The sequence below is a fragment of the Bufo bufo genome, chromosome 5 (assembly GCF_905171765.1).
Source record: "Bufo bufo chromosome 5, aBufBuf1.1, whole genome shotgun sequence".
Classification (NCBI taxonomy): Eukaryota; Metazoa; Chordata; class Amphibia; order Anura; family Bufonidae; genus Bufo; species Bufo bufo.
Window position 1 is genome coordinate 406,051,054 of NC_053393.1, and position 26,882 is coordinate 406,077,935.

At 44.8% G+C, this 26,882-nt stretch overlaps 1 protein-coding gene across 2 annotated transcripts in view; it reads right to left on the reverse strand.

The window, feature by feature from the left end:
• Positions 1–26,882, reverse strand: part of EFHB (EF-hand domain family member B) — an 89,607-nt gene that overhangs the window by 55,847 nt on the left and 6,878 nt on the right. The window contains exons 2-5 of one of the 2 annotated variants that reach the window (XM_040432998.1): positions 23,750–23,812; positions 10,077–10,220; positions 9,672–9,852; positions 5,237–5,347 (exon numbers count right to left, since the gene is read on the reverse strand). In XM_040432998.1, coding sequence (XP_040288932.1) covers positions 5,237–5,347; positions 9,672–9,852; positions 10,077–10,220; positions 23,750–23,812 — 499 coding nt within the window. The remainder of the gene's footprint in view (positions 1–5,236; positions 5,348–9,671; positions 9,853–10,076; positions 10,221–23,749; positions 23,813–26,882) is intronic. The other variant, XM_040432999.1, reaches the window with a different exon arrangement.

Genomic DNA, 26,882 nt, shown 5'->3' on the forward strand with positions numbered 1-26,882 from the left:
ACTGCTGCACCATCCGCCGATTGCGGGGGACAGGCCAATTCTGGACGGCCTGGATCTTCCTGGGGTCCATCTCCACTCGACCTGGGGATAGGATGTAGCCCAGGAACTCAATGGACGAGACTTCGAAGGTGCTTTTTTCAAGCTTGCCATAGAGACTGTGGGTCCGCAGACGCTGGAGCACCGATTTGACATGCCGTTCATGTTGTGGCAGTGATCTGGAGAAGACAAGGATATCGTCCAGATATACCACAACATGGGTATCCAACAGGTCACGGAAGACGTCATTGATGAAGCACTGAAAAGTGGCAGGGGCGTTACAGAGCCCGAAGGGCATGACAAGGTACTCGTAGTGCCCAAACCGTGAGCGGAATGCTGTCTTCCACTCATCCCCCTCCCTGACACGAATCAGATTGTAGGCCCCACGGAGGTCGATCTTGGTGAAGAAACGGGCATCCTTAACTCTGTCCAGCAAGTCGGGAATGAGAGGGAGTGGGTACCGGTTCTTCTTGGTGATGTCGTTCAGGGCCCGGTAATCGACACAGGGCCGGAGACCCCCATCTTTTTTCCCCACAAAGAAGATGCCGGCCCCAACTGGAGAGGTCGAGGGACGGATGAACCCCTTCGCTAGGCTCTCCTCTATGTAGTCCTTCAGGGCCCTGGTCTCGGGTTCGGACAGATTGTACAAGCGTCCGTACGGCAGTGGGGCTCCAGGGAGCAGGTCAATGGGGCAATCATAAGGCCTGTGTGGTGGCAAGGCGTCTGCTCTTTTGTTTTCAAAAACGTCTGCATAGTCCCGATATTTGTCGGGTAGTCTGTGTTCAACGGTGCCCAGAACCGTAGGAGGGCTAGGAGCCGGAGACGCATGAATAGGAGAACCGGAGGGGGGCGTGAAGGTGATGGAGCCAGAGGTCCAGTTAATCGTGGGGTTGTGTCTCCTAAGCCAGGGGATGCCTAAAATGACTGGAAACAAGGGGGAAGGCACGATGTCCCACGCGATCTTCTCGGAATGGTAAAGGCCGATGCGGAGGAACAAGGGATGTGATTCCATGGCGATAGGTCCCGTCTTTAGGGTGCTGCCATCCACCAGATGAAGCTGGGATGGGTTCTTCTTAGGGCGCAACGGGATGCTTAGTTGGGAAGCCAGATCCTTGTCCATAAAACAGCTGCTTGCGCCCGAATCAATGATGGCAGAGAGATCAATATTGTTGTTGCCCAGCTGCAGGGAAACAGGGATGGTGAGATGAGACGAGTTGTTATACATAGGTAGGTTAATGCATACCGTGGGTGTCACCGGCCTACCTTTGGGAGGTTTGATGGGACAGTCCTTCAGGAAATGGCCCGGTTTTGCGCAGTATAAACACAGATGCAAGGTTCTTCTCCTGGTTCTCTCCATCGTGGACAGGGGACCCCGAACAGCCCCGATCTGCATCGGCTCCTCCTGGTTACCGTCTGCCGCCACAGGAACAGGAAGCCTTAAGGGTTCCAACCGGCGCTCCGTTAGAGGCGGGGTCTGATGTCGCTCCTGTCGTCTTTCCCGGAAGCGGCGATCCAGGTGGGTTACTGAGTCCATCAGGCCCCCCAAGGAGCCCGACACCCCAATGCGGGCGAGCTCATCCTTGAGCTGCTCGGACAAACCGATGCGGAACTGGTCAATCAAGGCCACCTCGTTCAAGCCCGTATCCGGGGCTACCTCACGGAATTCCATGATGTAATCCTCCACTGGACGTCTGCCCTGGTGGAGGGTGCGCAAGGTACCCCTGGCGGTTGAAGAACGCAGGGGGTCTTTATAAAGTCTTTGCATAGCTGCGGCAAAGGACTTCCAGGATGCCAGCACTGGGTCATCGGCTAGTAGGAGTTGGTGCGCCCAGGTCTGGGGAGGCCCTGAGAGCAAGGAAATTGCCGTGCGTACCTTGACGAAGTCCGTGGCATATGTACGTGGCTTCAGGGAAAACAACAGCTCGCAGGAGATGAAGGAGCGGTACTTCCTCCGATCTCTTGAAAACCGCTCAGGGAGGCTGACTGACGGCTCGCTAGAGACCACTTCCAGGGTGCGCGCAGGCGGGGGAGGAGAGGGTGGTAGCGCGATGCGCTTCTCCTGTGTGGCAACCCTCTGCAGCAGGTGCTCATGACTCGCTTGCATCTCCTGGAAGGCCTGCGTTATGAGGTTAAGTTGCTGGGCCATGGCCGTCATGGGATCCACTGCTTTTGCGGGTTCCATGGTGAAGGCTGAGTTATTCTGTCAGAACCTCCCAGGGAGCCAGTAGTGGGATGCGGAACCCACTGGCAGTAAGCAGCTGACAGCCCAGAACGCGGTACAAGTTTAGGGATAATCCAAGAGGGGTAGTCAATGTCCAATCCGGGTCGAGGCAGGCAGCGAAGGTTCAAGGCGGAAGACAGTCCAGGGGTCAGTAGCAGGGAAGGATACAAAGAAACAACAGGCAATAGAAGGATCTGCAGGGAGGCTAGGTGTTCACCATAAGGTGGAATAACTCAGCAATGAACCAGAGCTCAGGCCAGGTCTTTATAGCCAGGGAAGGTAGGAACCACCCTCCCCAGGAACCAATGGCAGGCGAGGAAGGTGGAAGGTGTGTACTGGGAATCTCCCTCAGCAAGGCTCACACCTGACAGCCGGATAATGCAGGAACTCTATGCACCCGGAAATGTGCGAGCAGCCTGTGTACTGCGCACACGCCGTGCACCCACACCTCGGGCACCAGGTGTTCTACCGAGCTGAAGGGGAACCCGTGCCCTGCGCCGTGCCCGTGGTCCCAGAGTAGGGGTAACACCCCCTGCTTCCTGACACCTATCCATGATTTCCCTCTCTGATTTTGTACTATACCTGCTAAGATTTTCACAACCTTTTCTCCCTCTGAGGCTAACCGAAACCCTTGGAAGAACAATTCTTTCCTAATTCTCTCTATCTGATATATTTTGAGCTTTTCATGTTCCTCCTCCCATTTTTTCTTATTATTTCCAGTGAGGTTCATTATAGTTGTGAAGCCATTTCATCTTCCTCAATATCATCTATTTCTCCCTCTGATCTAATGTTACTAGTAGATTTATCCTCTGAATCTTAGTCCATATCAACTCTAGGTGTTTTAACATGAGACTACGGAACAGATTTTGGCATTAATTTGACCACTGAGGAGTGTACTTCCTCCTTTATAATCTTCGTAATTTCAGCTAATAAAGAGGGCTGTTCTTCTTTCATCAATTTATCAATGCAGGAACTGCAAAGTCGTTTAGAGTAAGACTCTGCCAGCTTCTTAAGGCTACTTTCACACTAGCGTTTCTATTTTACGGTATTAAGATCTTCAACCGGAAAAAAACGCTTCATTCATTGTCAATGGGGACAAAACATAACTGAACAGAAAGGAATGCTCCAAAATGCATTCCGTTCCGTTCTCATACCTGCTCATGCTGCGCTTTGCTTTCCGTCCTGGGATGCGGAGCAAAACAGATCCGTCATGACCCACAATGCAAGTCAATGGGGACGGATCAGTTTTCTCTGACACAATAAAAAACGGATCCGTCCCCGGAGTCCATGAAGGATCCGTCTTGGCTATGTTAAAGATAATACAACTGGATCCGTTCATAATGAATGCAGACTGTTGTATTATCAGTAACGGAAGCGTTTTTGCTGAATCCTGCCGGATCCGGCAAAAAACGTGAGTGTGAAAGTAGCCTAACACAAGTAGCGCATCTTTTCACTTTCTTTTTAGGCTCAGAAGGATTTTTATGCACCACATCTTTATCATCCTGAAATTACAAAACAAACTGCTAGCTATGCAGAAATCCAAAAGTATTATTACAGGGCCAATACAGCACACCTGACTTACATGAACTCGGCACAGACCAACCAGACACTGGCCCTTCCATGGTGGAGTACACAAAGATTTGATTTCCCACCATACCTTTAGGCCCCTTTCACACGGGCGAGTATTCCGCACGGATGCGATGCGTGAGTTGAACGCATTGCACCCGCACTGAATACCGACCCATTCATTTCTATGGGGCTGTTCACATGAGCGGTGATTTTCACGCATCACTTGTGCGTTGCGTGAAAATCGCAGCATGCTCTATATTCTGCGTTTTTCACGCAACGCAGGCCCCATAGAAGTGAATAGGGGTTGCGTGAAAATCGCAAGCATCCGCAAGCAAGTGCGGATGTGGTGAGATTTTCACGCACGGTTGCTAGGAGACGATCGGGATGGAGACCCGATCATTATTATTTTCCCTTATAACATGGTTATAAGGGAAAATAATAGCATTCTTCATACAGAATGCATAGTACAATAGCGCTGGAGGGGTTAAAAGAAAAAAATATTATAATTTAACTCACCTTAGTCCACTTGATCGCAATGCCGGCATCTCCTTCTGTCTCCTTTGCTGAACAGGACATGTGGTGACGTCACTCTGGTCATCACATGATCCATCACATGATCTTTTACCATGGTGATGGATCATGTGATGACCGGAGTGACGTCACCACAGGTCCTTTACCTGTAATGAATGCTTACCACAGGTCCTGTTCAGCAAAGGAGACAGAAGGAGATGCCGGCATCGCAATCAAGTGGACTAAGGTGAGTTACATTTTTTTATTTTTTTTTTAACCCCTCCAGCGCTATTGTACTATGCATTCTGTATACAGAATGCTATTATTTTCCCTTATAACTATGTTATAAGGGGAAATAATACAATCTACAGAACACATAGTGCAAAACGCATTACAATGTTTTGCACTCGCGCGGAAAAATCGCGGGTGTTCCCGTAACGCACCCTGCACATTTTCTCGCAATGCCCGTCTGAAAGAGGCCTAATAGTCCTGCTTCCTGCCGCCGCCAGTCTGCTTCTCCCTCTTCTGGGTCCACTTCAAAGCTTAGCTGCATGTCGCCGCCGCCGTAGAGGCAGTGCAGGGTAATTAGAATTGCTGATCCCATTCATTTGAATGGGCCAACACAGTTGTAATTACACTGCACGAGACGATATGCAGGTAAGTTTTGAAGAGGGTGCAGCTTTAGCAGTCATATAAAAAATATATATATACATATATCTATGTATATATATTTACGTTCATAGTAAAATGTATAAAAACATCTCATTCAAATAATATGCCAGTCATGTTTTGATAATACACTGCCTTTTGATCATGTGTTTGCTCTTTTTGCTAGTTTCGACATGCTGTAAGTTTTCAGTTCTGTTGAAGCTCTAGTTGTGAAATATATTATGTACTCACCAACGTCATAATCGTTATGTGTAACCACATAAAGATCACGTCCTCTGCACGATTCTTCCTCTATTTCTCGCAAGCTTCTAGAAGGATTTATAAGAACACCTGCTGATAAACCTTAATGGAAAACAAGGGAAAGAGTTTCTGTAATTAATAAATGGCTTATTACTCGTTATTACATTACAAAGGAGGTGTAAAATAAGCATTAGGCCTCGTTCACATTTCCGTTTCTCACTGACGTGTGCTGTCCGCATTTTCTGCGGACAGCACACGTGCCCATTGATTTAAATGTGTCTGTTCACATTTCAGCATCTTTTTACTGACCACGGGTCAGTAAAAAAATCACGGGGACATGCATTACTTTTATCCTTGATCCTGGCTATATAATCACATTTCTGTAAAAAAACAGCAACACATTGAGCTCCTAATCTTATATAATTTGATGAACTGGTAAACTTGTGTTCGGAAACATTGCCTTCCTCTTGTGGTAATGAGTGCGTTATAAACTAAAGCATATGATAAATATTATCAGCTATTGTAATAATAAACATTAACCCCTTTAAAGGGGTTGTCAGAGAATATTTAAAATGAAAATAATAATGTAAGTTGATCAGTGATGTCAATGATGAGAATATGAAAACATTATGGCCTTTTGGTCACTGGAAGTTCAACATGGCACCTCATGGCAAAGAACTCTCTGAGGATCTGAAATTGTTGCTCTACATAAAGATGGCCTAGGATATAAGAAGATTGCCAACACCCTGAAACTGAGCTGCAGCACGGTAGCCAAGACCATACAGCGGTTTAACAAGACAGGTTCCATTCAGAACAGGCCTCACCATGGTTGACCAAAGAAGCTGAGTGCACGTGCTCAGCATCGTAACCAGAGGTTGTCTGTTCAAAATAGACACATGAGTGCCGCCAGCATTGCTGCAGAGGTTTAAGGGGTGGCGGGTCAGTCTGTCAGTGCTCCGACCATACGCCGCACAATGAATTTAATTGGTCTGCATGGCTGTCGTCCCAGAAGGAAGCCTCTTCTAAAAATGATGCACAAGAAAACCTGCATAAAGTTTGCCAAACACAAGCAGACTAAGGACATGGATTGGAACCGTGTCCTGTGGTTTGATGAGACCAAGATAAACTTATTTGGTTCAGATGGTGGCAAGCGTGTGTGACAGTAACCAGGTGAGTACAAAGACAAATGTGTCTTGCCTACAGTCAGGCATGGTGGTGGGAGTGTCATGGTTTGGGACTGCCTGAGTGCTGCCGGCTGTGGGGAACTACAGTTCATTATGGGAACCACGAATGCCACATACTGTGACATACTGAAGCAGAGCATGATCCCCTCCCTCCAGAAACTGGGCCGCAGGGCAGTATTCCAACATGATAACGACCCCAAACACACCTCCAAGATGACCACTTGCTAAAGAAACTGAGGGTAAAGGTGCTGGACTGGCCAAGCATGTCTCCAAATCTAAACCTTATTGAGCATCTGTGGGGCATCCTCAAACGGAAGGTGGAGGAGCGCAAGGTCTCTAACATCTACCGTGATGTCGTCATGGAGGAGTGGAAGAGGATTCCACTGGCAATCTGTGAAGTTCTAGTGAACTCCATGCCCAAGAGAGTTCAGGCAGTGCTGGAAAATAATGGTGGCCACACAAAATATTGACACTTTGTACACAATTTGGCCTTTTTAACTTAGGGGTGTACCCGCAAGTTGATGCCCGAGCCAGAAGAAAACATGCTGTGGACCGGAAGATGGAGGAAAGGGAGCTTGTGTACAGGATTGGAGTGGCGCGGAACAGGCAGGTATGAATCTTTCAGGAGGCAATGCAGGCTAGGGGCCTTCTTTATTCACAGAAAATACCTTTAAAAACAACCTGGCTTTCAGGATGCAGCATTTTTTTCACTTATTTTTTTCATCACTGCATTCTGAGAGTAAGAACATTTTCATTTTCCCATTGACATCATCAAACAACTTTTATTATTATTATAAGAATTTTTGTGTGGAGGGGGGGGTAAGGAGGGCTAAAGAAAAAAACTATTGTACAAGGAAAAATCCATGATGGGCAACATCGAGCTATTAGATTTTTGTAGCTTGTTGACAGCTTCTAATAGTAATCAGCCGAACTCCAGCACGTCTGCCTTGCAGTTCTGGGTTCAAATCCAACCAAGGGCAACATCTGCATGAAGTTTTATGTTCTGCTCATATTTGTGAGTTTCCTCTGGGTACTCCCTTTTCCTCCCACACTACAAAAACATACTGATAGGTTAATGTGGCATTTCGATTGTGGGCACCAATGAGGACTGATGTGGGTACTTCTGTACAGTGCTGCAGAATATGTTGGCAATATATAATCTAATCTAATAAAAATTATTGTAAATGTAGATATTTTCTAATATAAAGAGAGCAGGAATATTATTATATCAATAAAGGACCAGTATTATATCTATACAGACACTGTAAACGGTTGTTAAATGCTTATACATCTACATTTGTTATTGCTTAGAACACTATATAATGTCCTGTTTTTCTGAGTGTTTTCTTCTTCTATAGGCGTTGTCCATGAATTCATAAATTAAAACTACTGAAATACTTACATTTGACTTTATTAGGCCTCTTTCACACGGGCGTTGCGGGAAAATGTGCGGGTGCGTTGCGGGAACACCCGCGATTTTTCCGCACGAGTGCAAAACATTGTGATGCGTTTTGCACTCGCGTGAGAAAAATCACGCGCGTTTGGTACCCAAACCCGAACTTCGGTGTTCTGTAGATCGTATTATTTTCCCTTATAACATGGTTATAAGGGATAATAATAACAGTCTGAATACAGAATGCATAGTAAAACATCGCTGGAGGGGTTAAAAAATAAAAATAAAAATTTAACTCACCTTAGTCCACTTGATCGCGATGCCCGGCATCTCCTTCTGTCTTCATCTGATCTCTGTGCAGCAACAGGACCTGTGGTGACGTCATTCCGGTCATCACATGATCCATCACCATGGTAAAAGATCATGTGAGGGATCATGTGATGACCGGAGTGACGTCACCAAAGGTCCTTTACCTGTAAAATGCCCACCACAGGTCCGGTTCAGCAAAGGAGACAGAAGAGAAGCCGGCTGCGCGATCAAGTGGACTAAGTTGAGTTAAATTATTTTTATTTATTTTTTTAACCCCTCCAGCGATGTTTTACTATGCATTCTGTATTCAGAATGCTATTATTTTCCCTTATAACCATGTTATAAGGGAAAATAATAATGATCGGGTCTCCATCCCGATCGTCTCCTAGCAACCGTGCGTGAAAATCGCACCGCATCCGCACTTGCTTGCGGATGCTTGCGATTTTCACGCAACCCCATTCATTTCTATGGGGCCTGCGTTACGTGAAAATCACCGCTCATGTGAACAGCCCCATAGAAATGAATGGGTCTGTATTCAGTGCGGGTGCAATGCGTTCACCTCTCACATCGCATCCGCGCGGAATACTCGCTCGTGTGAAAAGGGACTTAGACATATATTCCCAAATACTTTTCATTAGTTATAATTGTTGTTTTATCTAGGGAGCAATCATCAGGGGAAATAAAATGTATAGATTTAAAGAGGACCTTTTCATCTGTTTAGCCCTAGTCTAATTAGGGTCTTACCTTATAGGGTGGCCCCCACTGATGTCATCGCACTTTTTTTTTCTCCAAAGACCGCTGTTGTCCCCCGTTGATTTCGGCGCCTTATATTCTAATTAGCCGACTTGGTTATTCTAGGCGGGGACTGGAGCGGTTCTCTTCTCCCTGGCTGTGAGCTCATCCAATCAGAGCATACTGCTTATAGCCAGGGAGAATGAGCTCCTCCCTGGCTATGAGTGGTGCACTCTGATTGGATGCGCTCACAGCCAGGGAGAAGAGAACCGCTCCAGTCTCAGCCTAGAATAACCAAGTCGGCAAATTAGAATATAAGGCGCCAAAATCAACGGAAATCAGTGGGGCCCACCCTATAAGATAAGACCCTAATTAGACTAGGGCTAAACAGATAAAAGGTCCTCTTTAATACTGGTCCTTTATTGATATAATAATATACCTGCCCCCTTTATATTAGAAAATATCTACATTCAGGGAGCCATTATAACTAATGAAAGTTATTTGAGAATATATTTCTAATAAAGTAATATTTAAGTATTTTCAGTCATTTTATTTTATTAATTTCCGGATAACTACTTTAATGTAGATTTTTTTTCATTCTGTTTGTATGGTTTAAACAACTAGAAGAAATTTAATTAGTTTTGAGTGTTTTTACAACTTCACTCATAATAACTTGCATCCTCAGCAAATGAGCAGTAAATTGTTTCACATCATCCAAAAGAAAGGTATAATTTAATCAGAAAGATATAAAAAACGTAATATAATCTCCTCTATAAAATTACAAAACTGAATAAAACTGTTTACTAACTGCGTTGATATTTTCTCCCAAATGTAGATTCAGTGAAGTTGATATCAGCTGGGAACGCTGCTGCTTGATCATGAGATTTCCCAAGAGGCGTTCTCCTGGCACTAGAATATAGAGAATCTTTCTTCTCCAGTAATTTTTGTTGGAACAAAGTTTTTAATGGCACATTTATTAGTGAACCAGCCTAAGTTATGAAAAAGCAGACAAAAATCGTATGACAAACGTACGTAAACAATGATGATAGAAAAAATGCATACAAAATTCACGATGTAAGATTCAAATAGAATTTTAAGACAATCCTTTTCTTGCATAAGGCAAAAAATATATGTGAAAAAGCAAAATGCATGAAATTTATGGTTCCATTGTACTGCGCTAATTCAGATTTACAAACACCATCAAGCTACTTACACTTAATGAAGGGCGGGTGCTCACACCATGAATGATGTAGTTTTCCTTCTTAGGGTCATTGGCTTTGCCATAGAAAACTGTTCGCACACCTGCATTGGGGCGTCTTGAATTAAGAAACTTCTGCACAACAGGAGGAGTAACAGGCTAAAAACAAATTAAACAGTATCTCTGTGTGATCTAGTAAAAACACGACAATGCTTAAATGCCAATAACAATCAATCAATGCAACTTTTATCACCTATCTAGATGACTGTCCCGTTCAATACTTATGGTACTGCCACTACAGTGCTCCGCTATTTCCGTCAATCCAATAGAAGTTAATTGAGCGGTGGTCACCACTACTCCATTCACAAAGAAAACTTGTGGACTTCTGTTTTCAGGACTGTGGGGTATTAGCGGATGGACCCCAATTGATCATATATTTATTACCTATTACCCTTTGTGACAAAACCCCTGTTTTAGGAATGTCCAGACTCTTGTATTTCGTCTGCTGTTCAGGTAGTTAACCCTATTTCGCCCTTTAAATTTACACAAACCACCTCATCTGCCTGTGACGCAGTTAGCGAACACAATGGACATTAGCGAATGGATATTGCCTGTGACGTAATCCGCAAACACAATGGATATTGCCTGTGATACATTTAGCAAACACTCTGGCAGAGCTGTGGGGTAAAACCCATCCTGAGCTCTCCTTATCACCCCCAGACGAACGACCTCTGAACGATTCAATGGCACGCTGAAACAGATGCTAAAGACCTTCACAGAGACCTGCCGTAATTGGGAATCTTTCCTTCCCCACTTATTATTTGCGTACCGGAAGTGTCCCAGGAGTCCACCGGCTTTTCTCCCTTCGAATTACTGTATGGGAGAAGGGTACGGGGACCCCTGGACCTGGTATGGGAACATTAGGAGGGAGACGTGGGTGAGGCAGGAACCCCTATCGTGCCCTACGTTCTGGAGCTGAGGGACTGGCTGCAAACCCTAACCGACGCGGTTCGGGAAAACTTGCAGTCGGCCCAAAAGCGTCAGAAACAGTGGTATGATAGGGGCGCAAGAGACCGAGCATCTGAATTCAACCAAAAAGTACTAGTCTTGAGGCCACCCAAACAGACAAATTACAGGCCGCCTGGCAGGGTCCTTACAAGATAGCAGCCCGGATCAGTGATACCACCTATGTGGTAGTGAGCTGTTCAAATGAACGGATCAGAAGATCCTTAGATCCTTTCATGTGAACATGGTCAAGCCATACTTAGAAAGGGCCGAGGAGATATCCGCAGTATGCGCCCCAGCCGGCGAAGATAGCGAGGGCATCCCCTTACCTGATATGCTAGCAGCCAGCCGCGTCGGGGTAGAACAAGTAAGTCTGGGAGACAACTTGAACCCCGAGGAAAGACAGCAAGCCTCCCAATTGCTAAGGAAATTTTGCGGTATGTTCTCTGCCGTTCCAGGGTACACTACACTGGCAGTCCACAGAGTGAAGACCCCAGGTCAGGTACCCATCCGGCAGCAGCCATATCGCATTCCCGAGGCCGTTAGGGAAAGCATGTAGAAGGAGATACTAGACATGTTAGCCTTAGGAGTGATAGAATCCTTCCAGAGTCCGTGGGCCTCCCCGGTAGTGTTTGTGCCGAAGCGGGATGGGACGACCCGTTTCTGCGTCGACTACCGGAGGTTCAATGACCGGTCAGTCACCGATGCTTACCCCATGCCCAGGGTAGACTAATTGCTAGACCGGATGGGAGTTACTTGACCACTATAGATCTGTGCAAGGGATATTGGCAGATCCCTTTGGAGCCGGAGGCCATCCCCAAGTCGGCCTTCATCACCCCATTTGGCCTTTACCAGTTTAAGGTCATGCCATTTGGGATGAAGAATGCCCCGGCTACTTTTCAGAGGATGGCTGATCGGCTCTTAGAGGGACTTCAGGACTTCGCATGTACATATCTAGATGATGATATAGCCATCTTCAGTTGCACATGGGAGGCCCACCTGGAGCACGTGTCTGTGGTGCTCAAGAGAATCCAGACTGCCGGCCTAACCTTAAAACTGGACAAGTGTCATGTAGGGATGGCAGAGGTGCAGTTCCTAGGCCACCGAGTGGGCTCCGGGAAACAAAGGCCCAAACCCGCCAAAGTAGAGGCCATAACCCAGTGGCCCCAGCCCCGCACCAAAACACAAAACACAAGTTATAGCATTTTTGGGGACCGCTGGGTATTACCGGACGTTTGTACAGGATTACAGCACTATAGCTAAGCCCCTCACAGACCTCACCAAAAAGTCTCTCCCCAAGCAAGTTGTATGAACCCCAGAGTGTGCGGACTCCTTTCAAAAGTTAAAAACGGCCCTCAGCGAGGCACCTGTATTAGCAGCACCCGATCATTCTAAAAAATTTCTCGTCCATACAGATGCCTCAATGTTTGGATTGGGAGCCGTATGGAGTCAGGTCGGGGAGGAGGGCATGGAGCACCCAGTGGTGTACCTGAGCAGAAAACTGATACCCAGGGAAGTCAGTTATGCCACTGTGGAGAAGGAGTGCCTCGCCCTCGTTTTGGCCCTCAAGAAACTACAACCTTATTTATACGGGCGCTCCTTCACTGTTATGACTGATCACAACCCTCTGATTTCGCTCAAGCGGGTGGCAGGAGACAACCCCAGACTATTGAGATGGAGCCTGGCACTGCAGCCTTGTAATTTCACTGTGCAATACAGACCAGGGTAACAGAATGCCAATGCAGACGGGTTGTCTCACCAAACAGAACTGGACCCATTGCCAACTGCTTCTCGGGCATCCCCAAGCCAACCCATTGGGGTCTAGGCGGGTTTGCCGTCCCATGGAACTAAGGGGGAACTATGTGACAAAACCCCTGTTTTAGGAATGTCCAGACTCTTGTATTTCGTCTGCTGTTCATGTAGTTAACCCTATTTCACCCTTTAAATGTACACAAACCACTTCATCTGCCTGTGACGCAGTTAGCGAACACAATGGACATTAGCGAACACAATGGATATCCAATTATCTCCAGGATAGAGAGGAGAGATTTTACTGTTCATGTGGGAGTGTGTTATATCTTACTGTATATTGATTGGTCACTGTATTTTGTGTGCCTGTTCCCCACACGGGCCCTGTGGGAGTAACCCTTGCTGGAGGACTTGATAAAAGGCTGAGCTGTGGCCATCAATAAAGTTGATTGTTTTTACCCCCTTCCTGAAGTCCTGGATCCTGTTTGTGGGGGATTGGGAGCTATATATTCACAACACCTTTGGATTTCCTTGGTTTTCGGGAGACGCTGTACGGATTTACTCAGCTGGAGTGTAAAATATCCGTAACACCCATTGTCTTGTGGAACATGATAAATGGTGTAAATGGTAAAACCCCTTTAATGGGCTTAAAACGTAACTGTTATTTCACTTTCTTATATTGTGTACGGACAGAGATTTGAATTATTTTTATAATATACCTTATTAGGGAAATAAACTATTGTGAGGGGGCAGTAACTGAATAAAATATCACTTTTAATCGTATTAGGGATAAAAAAGGCCCCTACAGACAAACAAACATGTTAGAAAGGTGATATCGAAACCCATGTGATCAATTGATGTGTAAAACCACAGCAGCTACGATAAGACCATCAGGTAAAGAAAGTAACCACACAGTGCATAGCGCCAAATATAGCGCTCAGCTAGGTACCTACAGAAGAAATACCGTAAGAGGCTGAGATGTCACCGTGGATACTAGTAGTGGACTAACAAAAAATGTATCAAGTTAGGGAAATAAAGGGTATTGGTGTGGTGTGTACACTGACCATAGTGGATCCTTACTTGTCCTAGTCCACCCTACTGATGTATCCTTGGAACGGGGTCCCAAAAAAACCCCGCAAGGGGTGGCCCCGACTGGAACTCTGGTCCTACGCTGGATGCCCTGTTGAGGCCCTAGACAGCGATAAAGGAACCATATATCCATTGAGTGATACAAATCATGGCTAAAAAATCTTAATTGAGCTTATTGGAAAAAACTATCCCAACCAAACCCAATCAGGCTTGTAGCAAAAAAATACTTAAGTGTCCCGACGCGTTTCCTCAAAATGAGCCCCAAGATTTTTCAGGGGACACGGGGCATAATGATGGTGACCCCAGCTGGCGTATGGCTCAACAGATAGGGGGTAGCTGTTTGATGGCTACAGTCAGTGTATGGCTGAGCCTAAAACATAACAGAAAAAGAAAACCACATAAGAATGATAACCATAAAAACACCACCATTCATCCATAAAGCAGGACGATGGGGGAAGTGGCGACTTACTGTTTGATGGCTGCGGTCAGCGTATGGCTGTGGACCCAAATGGAGGGGAGAACCAGGGTGGTGGTGTCCACCTGGATGAAGAGACCAGCAGCTTATGGAGCCAAACAGCCCCATTATGTAGGCAGAGGGGCCAGGTGAGACGCATACCTGTTGATCGGCGTCACATGACCAGTCGTCCGCTGATGATGTCAGTGGATGTGACTCACCCTCGCGGTCACGTGATCGAAAATACAGGAGTCACGTGACCGCGCATGCGCAAAAAAGACAGCCCCAATGTGTTTCATGAGGCCTGATGGGACGCAAGCCGGCAATAACTTCCATGTCACGTGACCGGACGCTGACCGCTGACGTCACATACAGCGGCAACATCATGCCGGTCACGTGATCAGGAAAGAGCCGGCCGCGCTCGCGCAAAGATGCGCTGGCGAGACAAGTAACATGCCTGAAGCCCAGTAAGAGCTACACAGGTGAACAAGGTAACATATCTGGCCACCGCATCAAAATGCCATACAACACATCTCCTTATGTTTGCACGGCACCGTGCAAGGGCTCCCTCTACTGGTCATACTGGTGAAGACATGACCAAAGGAAGGGCTTAAACCCGGTATCAACTTTAACAATTAGGAGGGGGGGAGGAGGGGGAAAAAGACCTCTCACTGGCTTTGGGAAACCACAGCTCCAACCGACCACCTCCATGTGTGCTGAGGGGTACAGAAACCTATATGATGTCCCTCTAAGCAGACCAAAAAAAAGGAAGTATTAATTGACAGGATATAGGACCAAAGGGCTGGCAAGGACAATAATAGTCACAAGAAGCAACCAAAGTTAAATTGCTCATTGAGGCCATAGGGGGTGATCGTGTCTAATGTGAAGGTCCACCAGCATTCTTTTTGAAGGATATATTTGTCCCAGTTTCCACCTCGTTGTGGTTTTTTGATATGTTCAATGGCCATGAAACTAATTGATGAGATACGGCCGTTGTGAGAGCTCTGCACATGTCGCACTATAGGAGTATCCCTGTTGTTCCGTATGTGACTGATGTGTTCGCACATGCGCTTGGCAGTTCTCTGAAAGTCTTTCCAACATAGCGCAGTCCACAAATGCATGCTATTAAGAAAACTACGCATGTTGTGCGACAATTTATAAAGTCCCGTACATGATAGACCGTGTCATTAGGTTCGCCCCCAAAAAGTTTTTCCTTGTGATAGGTAGTCGCAGAAGCTACAATGACCGCATCTATAACAGCCCATCACTGGCACATCCAACCATGTACGAGGTCTTACTGGGGGAGTAAAGTGGCTATGTACCAGCCTATCCTTTAGATTGTGGCCCCTCCTGAAAGTTACTGAAACAGAGGGACTGAGGAACTCCGCCAGATCTGCGCATTACAATGTTTTGCACTCGCGCAGAAAAATCGCACATTTTCCCGCAACGCACTCGCATCTTATCCGGGCAAAAAACATGACGCCCGTCTGAAAGAGGCCTAAAAGTTACATTTTCAGTTATCACGTTTAAATAGCTCCCAAATGCTTTACAAAGACAGGACATATCAATAGTAGGTACAGATACCAAAAAAAAATTTACACAGTGATAGTTACTGTTTGGAATATTAAGCACTTTTTACTAGGATAGAAATTTGCAGATGCTTGGTTAAAGAAAACCATGAAAGCGCAGTACCATCTGTGCAGTGCCCCAGAGGAACACTGCAAGTAGTTAATTTCATGTTACAGAGTCAAATGTAATTTGGTATTAAAGCACTTTCTTTGTGCACTATGTATACCTAATGGCAATGCAATATATAGTTAACACTGTCAGACTTAGGTTACCAGGGGGATGGACTTAGAACGCCCGTGATTATTTAGAGATTGTTAGCTGAGAGAAGCTACCAGAAAGGCATGCATGTAAGAGCTCTGGAAAAGTAGGCCCCTCATCCAGGAGACACCACTCCTGAGATTAAACAAGTGCCAGAAAAGTATTTAACTGAGAGAATATCCCTAAGGGATAGAAAAACAGAAACCCATAGAAGGTCTAGAACCACCAAGACAGTAAGATACAGCTTGTTTATGGCATTGAAGACTTTATTGCTGAGTAAAGAATTATTGCCTGCGGCACCCATCACATTTTGAGACGGTGTAACCATCCATATATAGGATCTGCAGCTTGCAACTGGGAAATGCAAAAGGAGTTAACAAATTGTGAGACAGTGACTGGGTTTCGTTCATATACATAGAAACATAGAATGTGTCGGCAGATAAGAACCATTTGGCCCATCTAGTCTGCCCGTTATACTGAGTACTATGGATAGCCCCTGGCCCTATCTTATATGAAGGATGGCCTTATGCCTATCCCATGCATGCTTAAACCCCTTCACTGTATTTGCAGCTACCACTTCTGCAGGAAGGCTATTCCATGCATCCACTACTCTCTCAGTAAAGTAATACTTCCTTATATTACTTTTAAACCTTTGCCCCTCTAATTTAAAACTGTGTCCTCTTGTGGTAGTTTTTCTTCTTTTAAATATGCTCTCCTCCTTTACCGAGTTGATTCCCTTCATGTATTTAAAAGTTTCTATCATATCCCCTCTGTCTCTTCTTTCTTCCAAGCTATACATATTAAGGTCCTTTAACCTTTCCTGGTAAGTTTTATCCTGCAATCCATGTACTAGTTTAGTAGCTCTTCTCTGAACTCTCTCTAGAGTATCTATATCCTTCTGGAGATATGGCCTCCAGTACTGCGCACAATACTCCAAGTGAGGTCTCACCAGTGTTCTGTACAGCGGCATAAGCACTTCACTCTTTCTACTGCTTATACCTCTCCCTATACATCCAAGCATTCTGCTGGCATTTCGTGCTGCTCTATTACATTGTCTTCCCACCTTTAAGTCTTCTGAAATAATTACTCCTAAATCCCTTTCCTCAGATACTGAGGTCAGGACTGTGTCAAATATTCTATATTCTGCCCTTGGGTTTTTACTCCCCAGGTGCATTATCTTGCACTTATCCACATTAAATTTCAGTTGCCAGAGTTCTGACCATTCTTCTAGTTTTCCTAAATCCTTTTCCATTTGGCGTTTCCCTCCAGGAACATCAACCCTGTTACCTATCTTTGTGTCATCAGCAAAAAGACAAACCTTACCATCGAGGCCTTTTGCAATATCACTTATGAAGATATTAAACAAAATTGGTCCCAGTACAGATCCCTGTGGAACCCCACTGGTAACATGACCTTGTTTTGAATGTTCTCCATTGACTACCACCCTCTGTTGTCTGTCACTCAGCCACTGCCTAATCCACTCAACAATATGGGAGTCCATGCTCAATGACTGCAGTTTATTGATAAGTCTTCTATGTGGGACAGTGTCAAAAGCCTTACTAAAATCTAGATATGCGATGTCCACCGTCTATTATTTTATTCACCCAGTCAAAAAAATCTATAAGATTTGTTTGACATGATCTCCCTGAAGTAAACCCATGTTGTTTTTCATCTTGCAATCCATGGGATTTTAGATGTTCCACAATCCTATCCTTTAATAGGGTTATCATTAATTTGCCTACTATTGATGTCAGACTCACTGGTCTATAGTTGCTCGATTCCTCCCTACTACCTTTCTTGTGAATGGGCACGACATTTGCCAATTTCCAATCTTCCAATTTCCAATCTTCCAATTTCCAATCTTCCAATTTCCAATCTTCCAATCTAGGCTACAGGAAGTGGATATCTCAACTATAAAAAGCTGGGTGAGATATCAGAAATCCAGGAAAGATGGGTTGCCTTAGCAAAACATTGTTTGCTGAGGACTTTGGTTAATGGTGTTGTCGGGCCGGGATTTTTATGGAATGATGAGCAGATTGGTAGTGGGGCTCCTCATTCCCTTCCTGTCCAGAACAGGTTTCCTATAGAGCTCTCAGCCAGGTGATGGAGCGCAGCTCATTTCTGGGCTATAAAGGTCTGCACTCACCCTAAAATGACAAAAAGGACACTGTAAGTTTACTTTGTGTTGTGTCATGCGGCTGGTAGTAGGCCACCCGTATAGAAAGGGTGATCTTGTGTTTAGTTAGTGCTCAGCCGAGCAGGAATTTATTTAGTGTTTTTGCCTGAATAAAAAGGCCTTATATTTTTGCTTGTGGATGAAAATAAAGAAAACCGGCAAATCCCTGTGTGAAATGAGCCGTTGTGTCACTGTCTCTGACTGCTGTGCCTACCACTATTAAGATGACCCCCACAAAATACACACGTAAACGAATGCTCCTAAGCAATCATCTGGCAGTCTAATACTGCCGCGAGTGCCCGATGAACGAAACAAGCACTCATTCAGCAGGCAATCCAACTCTTTTGACATGCTTAAAAAAAAAAAATCAACGTTTATAGGCGGCAGATTGCGGTGTCTAATCACGATCTGCTGCTGGCAAACAATGATTCAGTACAGGGAACAGCTATGGTATAACGATCGCTCCTCCCAGGGGCGGACTGGGAACTTAAAGTGGCCCTGGAAAAAATAGTAAAAGTGGCCCACGTTTTGTAGCCAGGTCCAAGATGATGGAAGACAGGGCCAGTGATTCCACATTGTGGCTCATTATACCACCCCAAAAGAACCAAATACCACACTCCATCACAAAATACTGCCAGTAGCACAAAATACATCCCCATGTACAGTCGTGGCCAAAAGTTTTGAGAATGACACAAATATTAGTTTTCACAAAGTTTGCTGCTAAACTGCTTTTAGATCTTTGTTTCAGTTGTTTCTGTGATGTAGTGAAATATAATTACACGCACTTCATACGTTTTAAAGGCTTTTATCGACAATTACATGACATTTATGCAAAGAGTCAGTATTTGCAGTGTTGGCTCTTCTTTTTCAGGACCTCTGCAATTCGACTGGGCATGCTCTCAATCAACTTCTGGGCCAATTCCTGACTGATAGCAACCCATTCTTTCATAATCATTTCTTGGAGTTTGTCAGAATTAGTGGGTTTTTGTTTGTCCACCCGCCTCTTGAGGATTGACCAGAAGTTCTCAATGGGATTAAGATCTGGGGAGTTTCCAGGCCATTGACCAAAAATGTCAACGTTTTGGTCCCCGAGCCACTTAGTTATCACTTTTGCCTTATGGCACGGTGCTCCATCGTGCTGGAAAATGCATTGTTCTTCACCTAACTGTTGTTGGATTGTTGGAAGAAGTTGCGGTTGGAGGGTGTTTTGGTACCATTCTATATTCATGGCTGTGTTTTTGGGCAAATTTGTGAGTGAGACCACTCCCTTGGATGAGAAGCAACCCCACACATGAATGGTCTCAGGATGCTTTACTGTTGGCATGACACAGGACTGATGGTAGCGCTCACCTTTTCTTCTCCGGACAAGCCTTTTTCCAGATGCCCCAAACAATCGGAAAGAGGCTTCATCGGAGAATATGACTTTGCCCCAGTCCTCAGCAGTCCATTCACCATACTTTCTGCAGAAGATCAATCTGTCCCTGAAGTTTTTTTTGGAGAGAAGTGGCTTCTTTGCTGCCCTTCTTGACACCAGGCCATCTTCCAAAAGTCTTCGCCTCACTGTGCGTGCAGATGCGCTCACACCTGCCTGCTGCCATTCCTAAGCAAGCTCTGCACTGGTGGCACTCCGATCCCGCCGCTGAATCCTCTTTAGGAGACGATCCTGGCACTTGCTGGACTTTCTTGGTGTAATGACCGGCGTCACGCACAGGGAGGGAAAAGGGAAAGCCCTGCCCAAGGGAGAGGGAAAGGTGGTGACCCCTAACTCACCTTGCGGCTGGCACCTGACTGCCCTGACGTCCCTAGACGGGTTCCTCACCCGTGCGGCGATCACGTGCCTAAACCCTGGCTTTCCCTAAAATGAGCCCTAGATAGTGAACGGGCCGGTGGGATCGCTAGTCCGCACCACTGACACTAAGAGGGAAACACCAGGGAGAGGACAGACAATACAGACAAATACATACACCCAGGTGGGCGACCACAATAGACCACAAAAGGTCCAACAGGGATCGGGAGGGTAGCGTTCTGGACCAACTACCAGAGAACGCAGCAACACAGCTCCAGAGGGTCAGAATAGATGTCCAGGCAGGAAGCTCTATCTCTGGCAACCAGAGAAGTGTGAGAGGGGAATATAAGGAGGTTTGGGAGTGCTGAACAAGGAACAGCTGAGGAGAAGGAGCTACGGATCCCTGAGTGAGCCAAAAGGGTTTGCAAAGCAAACCCAGAAAGCTACCATAAGGAAACAGCCCTATCTTACATAGAGCGTGCAGCCAACTGCTGCGACTTCCTGACCCCGGGTATAACGGAGTCAGGCGTGGTTCTTGACACCCTGGTGACACTTGGCCACCTGAAGCCTTCTTAACAAGAATTGAACCTCTTTCCTTGAAGTTCTTGATGATCCTATAAATTGTTGATTGAGGTGCAATCTCAGTAGCCACAATATCCTTGCCTGCGAAGCCATTTTTATGCAACGCAATGATGGCTGCACGTGTTTCTTTGCAGGTCACCATGGTTAACAATGGAAGAACAATGATTTCAAGCATCACCCTCCTTTTAACATGTCAAGTCTGCCATTTTAACCCAATCAGCCTGACATAATGATCTCCAGCCTTGTGCTCGTCAACATTCTCACCTGAGTTAACAAGACGATTACTGAAATGATCTCAGCAGGTCCTTTAATGACAGCAATGAAATGCAGTGGAAAGTTTTTTGGGGGATTAAGTTAATTTTCATGGCAAAGAAGGACTATGCAATTCATCTGATCACTCTTCATAACATTCTGGAGTATATGCAAATTGCTATTATAAAAACTTAAGCAGGAACTTTTCCAATTTCTAATATTTATGTAATTCTCAAAACTTTTGGCCACGACTGTAATTGCAGCGGTCTCCTCTGCTGGCGAACAGACGATTGCTGGGAATGAACGCTTCCTTCGCGACAATCGCCTGTTAAATAGGGCTGTCTAATACACCCTTAACTCTTCCAGTCAGCACAATGAAAGGGTCAAATCAAAGCATTCCTGCAAGTGCAGTGTCCCCCTCATTGCTTACCACCCATACAAGTGCCTGATAATGACCAAATGAATGGAATCATCTGCAGCAGCAGACAATGGACAAGCCAGGGATTAAGTGAAGATCATGTCCCCCTGCATTATTTATTTTAATTTATTTCACTAAATTTCTTAATAAAATATCATTTATTAATTGTTATGACTCAAATTTTAGCAGGTGTTAAGAAATTTACCGGAATAAATTTAAATAATCCAGGGGACATGATCTTCACTGATCTTGCAGGAGTGCTGCAGCCCCTTCACTGTGGTGAGTAAAGGGGTCCAGGAGGTTGGACCCCCACTAATCAAGCACCTAGGGCCTATTGTAAAGTTAAAGGGGTTGAGCAGGGGTTTTATATTGATGACCTATCCCCAGGATAGGTTATTAATATCTGATCGGCAGAAGTCTGACACCCGGCACTCCCGCTTCACGCGAGCACTGCTTCCCCTTCATTACACCACGCGTTATCTCAGAAGTATTTGCTCTATTCACTTGAATGGAGTGAGTACTTGTAATTACACTACACCACCGCTGCAAGGGAGACAACGTGTAGTGTAATGAAGAGGAAGCAGTGCTCACAGTGAGCGCTGCCTCCTCTTCAAACAGCTGACCCCCGTCAATCAGTCGATCATCAATGTAAAACCCCTGCACAACCCCTTTAAGTCATCAATGTTTATATACGGAATGTTTAACCCCTTCCCGACCAGCACTGTAATAGTACGGGGCTGCGGGAAGTGACTTCCCGACCAGCGCCGTAATACTATGGCGCACTGATCAGGCGGGTGCAGGAGATGCGCTCGCCCGATCAGCTGCAGGGGACCGGTTGTTCCCATTAGCCGGACCCCAGCATCAGTGAAAATACAGATGCCGGCGCATTAACCCTCACTATGCCTCACTCCCTCCCCGTCCCTATTGGGTCCCCGTGCTGCTGTGATGGGGACCCGATGGCTGGGACGGCAGCCCGATGCCTTCCTTGTACATTGTGGCTGCCTTCCCTGTTAGCCTGTGAGATCCAGCCCCCTGGATCTCACAGGCAGGAAGCTGTAAGTGTATTACACTGGTAATACACTTACAACCAATGCATTACAATACCTAAGACAATCGCCCAAAAAAAAAAAAAAGGACAAAACAAGATTTAATTCTGTTCAAAAATGCATTTACTGTGTAAAACGTAACAAAAGTAAAAATAGACAACCTGCTCTATAAAAATATCACATGAGATGCCCCCTCAGGTTAATGCTGTAAAAAAATTAAAATAAAATAACTATGCCAAAACTTTTCTCCTGATACACCTTGTGAAAATTAAAAATTTGGGGCTAAAGCAACATTTTCACAGCCAAGTGTTATCAAATTCCGTAAAACGCTTAGGGGGTGAAAGTGCTCAGTACCCCCCTTAATATATCCTTTCAAGAGTGTAGTTTCCAAAATGGGGTAACTTTTTGAGGTTTTCCGCTGCAGAGGTACATCAGGGTCTCTTCAAATACAAAATGGTGCCCAAAAACCATTCTAGCAAAATCTGCCTCTAAAAAACATATGGCGCTCCTTTCCTTCTGACCCACAGCAGTTTACTACCACATATGGGGTATTTCTGTAAACTGCAGAATCAGAGTAATATATATGGAGGTTTAGTTTGCTCTTGACCCTTGCCGTGTTGCAAGAAAAAATTGATTAACATGAAAAATCTGCATAAAAAATGAAATTTTGAAATTTCACCTCCATTTTCCTTTAATTCTTGTGGAACACCTAAAGGGTTAACAAAGTTTGTAACATCAGTTTTGAATAATTTGAGGAGTGTAGTTTCTAAAATAGGGTCATTTATGGGTGGTTTCCATTATGTAAGCCCCTCAAAATCACTTTATATCTGAATTGGTGCTTAAAAAATGGTTTTGGAAATTTTGTTGAAAATTTTTAAAATTGCTTCTAAGGTCCTAAAAAAAAAAAAATGACATTTACAAAATAATGCCAACATAAAGCAGACATATGGGGAATGATGACTAATAACTATTTTATGAGGTATTACGATCTGTCTTAAAAGTAGAGAAATTGACATTTAGAAAATTGTGAATTTTTTTAAATTTTTGATAAATTTGGGATTTTTTTTATAAATAAAGGTAAAATATATTGACTCAAATTTACCACTGTCGTGAAGTACAATGTGTCACGAGAAAACAATCTCAGAATGGCCTGGATACATAAAAGTGTTCCAAAGTTATTACCACATAAAGTGACATATGTCAGATTTGCAAAAAATGGCCTGTGCAGGAAGGTTAAAACTGGCCCGGGGTAGAAAGGGTTAAATACAACAAAAAATAAAAAAAATAATGATTTTTTTTCTTACCCTAGGGTAAAGTTCAGCTAAACAGCTTTCTGCTCTCTCTCCAGTGGGGAACAGTTTTCCAGCCTGCAACAGCAAGATCAAAGGTTAAATGTTTTCTGTAGGTGTGAAAGGGTTACATTTTTATTAGTTCCTGTATTAAAGGGGTTATCCAGTTCTCTAAAGTGAATGTCCACCCTCAAGGGGCCTTTCATCCAGACCCCTTCACCTCACCGGACCTGCAGATGGAACTATACTTACCTGCTCCCCAGCAATGGGTTTTGGCTCCTTCGGTCCTTCAGTGGTCCCACTCATCAACATCCAGTTTGAATGGAGCCAATGACTGGCCACAGAAGTGATGAGTACCCTATGCGTCATGTCATGGAGCAGGTAAGCATGCTTCCCTCCACAGCCCTGGCGACAAGGGGACTGTCTGGCTGAAAGGCCACCCTCGGGTGGACAACCTCTTTAGAGATAGGCCATCAATATTGAATCGGTAAGGATGCATATCTCAGCTGTTTGAAGAGTCTGTGGTGCTGCAGCTTCCTCTTTTTGTAGTGGCTGTGCTTGGTATTGTAGCTTTTTGTAATTCACTTGAAACTATACAAAGTATAGTCACTACGGATACTATGATGACTGAAGCCCAAACCAGTGTAAAATCCAACGTAAGCAATGAAGACCCTGCAAAACAGCTGATCTGCAGCGGTGCCCACTGAAGTAATACTGATGGCCTTTCCTAAAGGCATACCCTGCTCCTAAAGAGATTCCCATCAATAGCATATGTCATCACTTTCTGACTGCTCAGACCCCAGTGATCCTTGCACTGCTTTATTACTGTGCTCCCTGCAGTAGGGAAGCAGCACCAAAGCAACGTACTCTACTCTTTGCAGTTTTTAGCGGTTTCTGTTCTTTTGATGCTTTAAAAGGTGTTATCCCGTGACAGTTCCCAGGATAGGGGATAAATGTCTGATTGGGGGGGATCCAACCACTGGGACCCCCACCGATTACTAGATCGAGGGCCCATGTTACCATGTTTGAATGGAGTGCAGTTATGGATATGTGTTGGCAGCTCCATTCAACTCTATGGGGCTCCTGGAGTTGGCGAGCACTCAGCTATCTCCAGTAGCTCCATAGACATGCATGTCTGCACTCCATTCAGACATGGTAACATGGGCCCTCGTTTCAGTAATCAGCGGGAACCCCAGTGGTCGGATCCTCCCCAATCAGAAATCTGCAACATATTTGTATGACCATAACCTAACACCACCCCTACTGTGATGAAGGCTCCTGCATAGCACAGAGAGTGTTAAAGGGTAACTGTCGTGTTTTCATCAAAAAATCTATTTTAGCATATGTTACTGCTGCTGCAGCATTATACATAAAGCAATATTTAGTTTCTTCACATACCACTGTTTTCCTTGAGTTTTTCCCTTAGTTACGGCTGTTTAAACATTTACAATATGAGGACCTTCTCAAGATGGCTCCTCTGCCAGTTCTCTGAGGCCAAAACTGCTTTTCCCTCACTTCCAATACACACTTGCTGTAGCCAGCAGCTTCCTGCCAGCCAATCATATTGGATTACTGAGAGACACGCCTCCTTACTCTGAAGCCTAATGAAGGCATGGAGTATGAAGGACTGCCCCTCCGTCTTCCTGTCAGACAAGCCATAGCAACGGTCTTTTAAGGGAGCAGTGGAAAGGGACAGGACATTAATGAAAGCTGTTATTATAAGGTAATTACAGATCTTTTGACAATCATTGACAGACTAACTCAGGTATACATGCCTAGCTCTAATAAACTAGCAAATAAAATAAAAATATGACAGTTACCCTTTAAATTTCCTGTATTAGTTATTATAGGGTAATGGAAACATCTCCAGGAAAACATACTACTAGAGCAACTAATGATTCCCTAAGCAGGAGACCTGTCGCAGACATGTTGCTGACACTGCAGCACACGACAGGTTTCCCATGTACAATGTTTCGGTCAAGCTGCAGTTACATACAAGTTGGCTATGGCAGCATGTGGTGGTTGCATTGGGCGACTCAGTGAAGGCCTATGGAGGTGGCTACAGCTGACTTTGGATGCCACACTTCAACACTTGCTCAATGATAGGCTCTAACCCTGACTTTACTCAATATCTCAGTGTCAGCAAATCATTTAGAGAAAATTGCCGGTAATTGATTTATTGATGTTCACGTATTTGGAATATTACATTATTAGGTCATTTCACAAATACATTAACCCCTTGGCTCCGCATCTAACTTTAGTTTTTTTTTCATTGTTGTTTTTTACTCCTTGCCCATACCTTTTTTATTTTTTGTCAACATAGCTGTAAGACAGCTTGTTATTTGGAGGACGAGTTGAGCACAATGTATTGAGAGACTTTTAAAAATGTATTTGTTGAGTCGAATAGAAAAAGCTATTCTGTCAATATTTTTCTCAATTTCATTTTCGTTTCACTGTGCAAAAAAAAAAAAGGTATGTTAAAGAAGTCCATTTATATTAATGGCCTATCCTCAGGAGTCTCCCCCCCCCCCCCCCCCCCCTGATGAGCTGCTCTGCGGTACGGCTCCATCCATTGTTTGTAGTAGACGGGGCTGGTCCTAATTTAGTGACTGGGAGCAGTAACCAGCCCCCGTCCACTACACACAATGGACAGAGCTGGAGTTTCAGCTCCAGAACAGCTGATCGGTGGGGGTGAGGGGTGTCGGACGGGACAGGGTACCTTAAAATCAAAGATATATGAAATATGAAATTGTAGGTAAAGACATAAGTAATAAGCCGCCAAAATGTAGGCCCCACATCATGAACAAGTAAAGTGTCATTCCCCCAGAAGAAGCTAAGGCGAAACGTATGTTGGAGTTTCCTCCCTCCCTGGTCAATAATCTGCTTTCTTGTTCATGATGTGGCGGGTTACTTATGTCTATACCTACATTTTAGTCAGTTTCATATATTTTTTATTTTAAAGTACCTTCCTGTATAGTTGTCCATCAGATAGGTTTTTGTACCTCAGCTTTGTTATTAAAATCTTTTTGTATATTTCACATTGTTACTCGCATCGCCAGGGAGGGGGATTTGTATGTTTTTATCGCCCTCGATATATATGCATCGTGCCACTATTTTATTGTTATCATGATATTGATGTATTAATAAA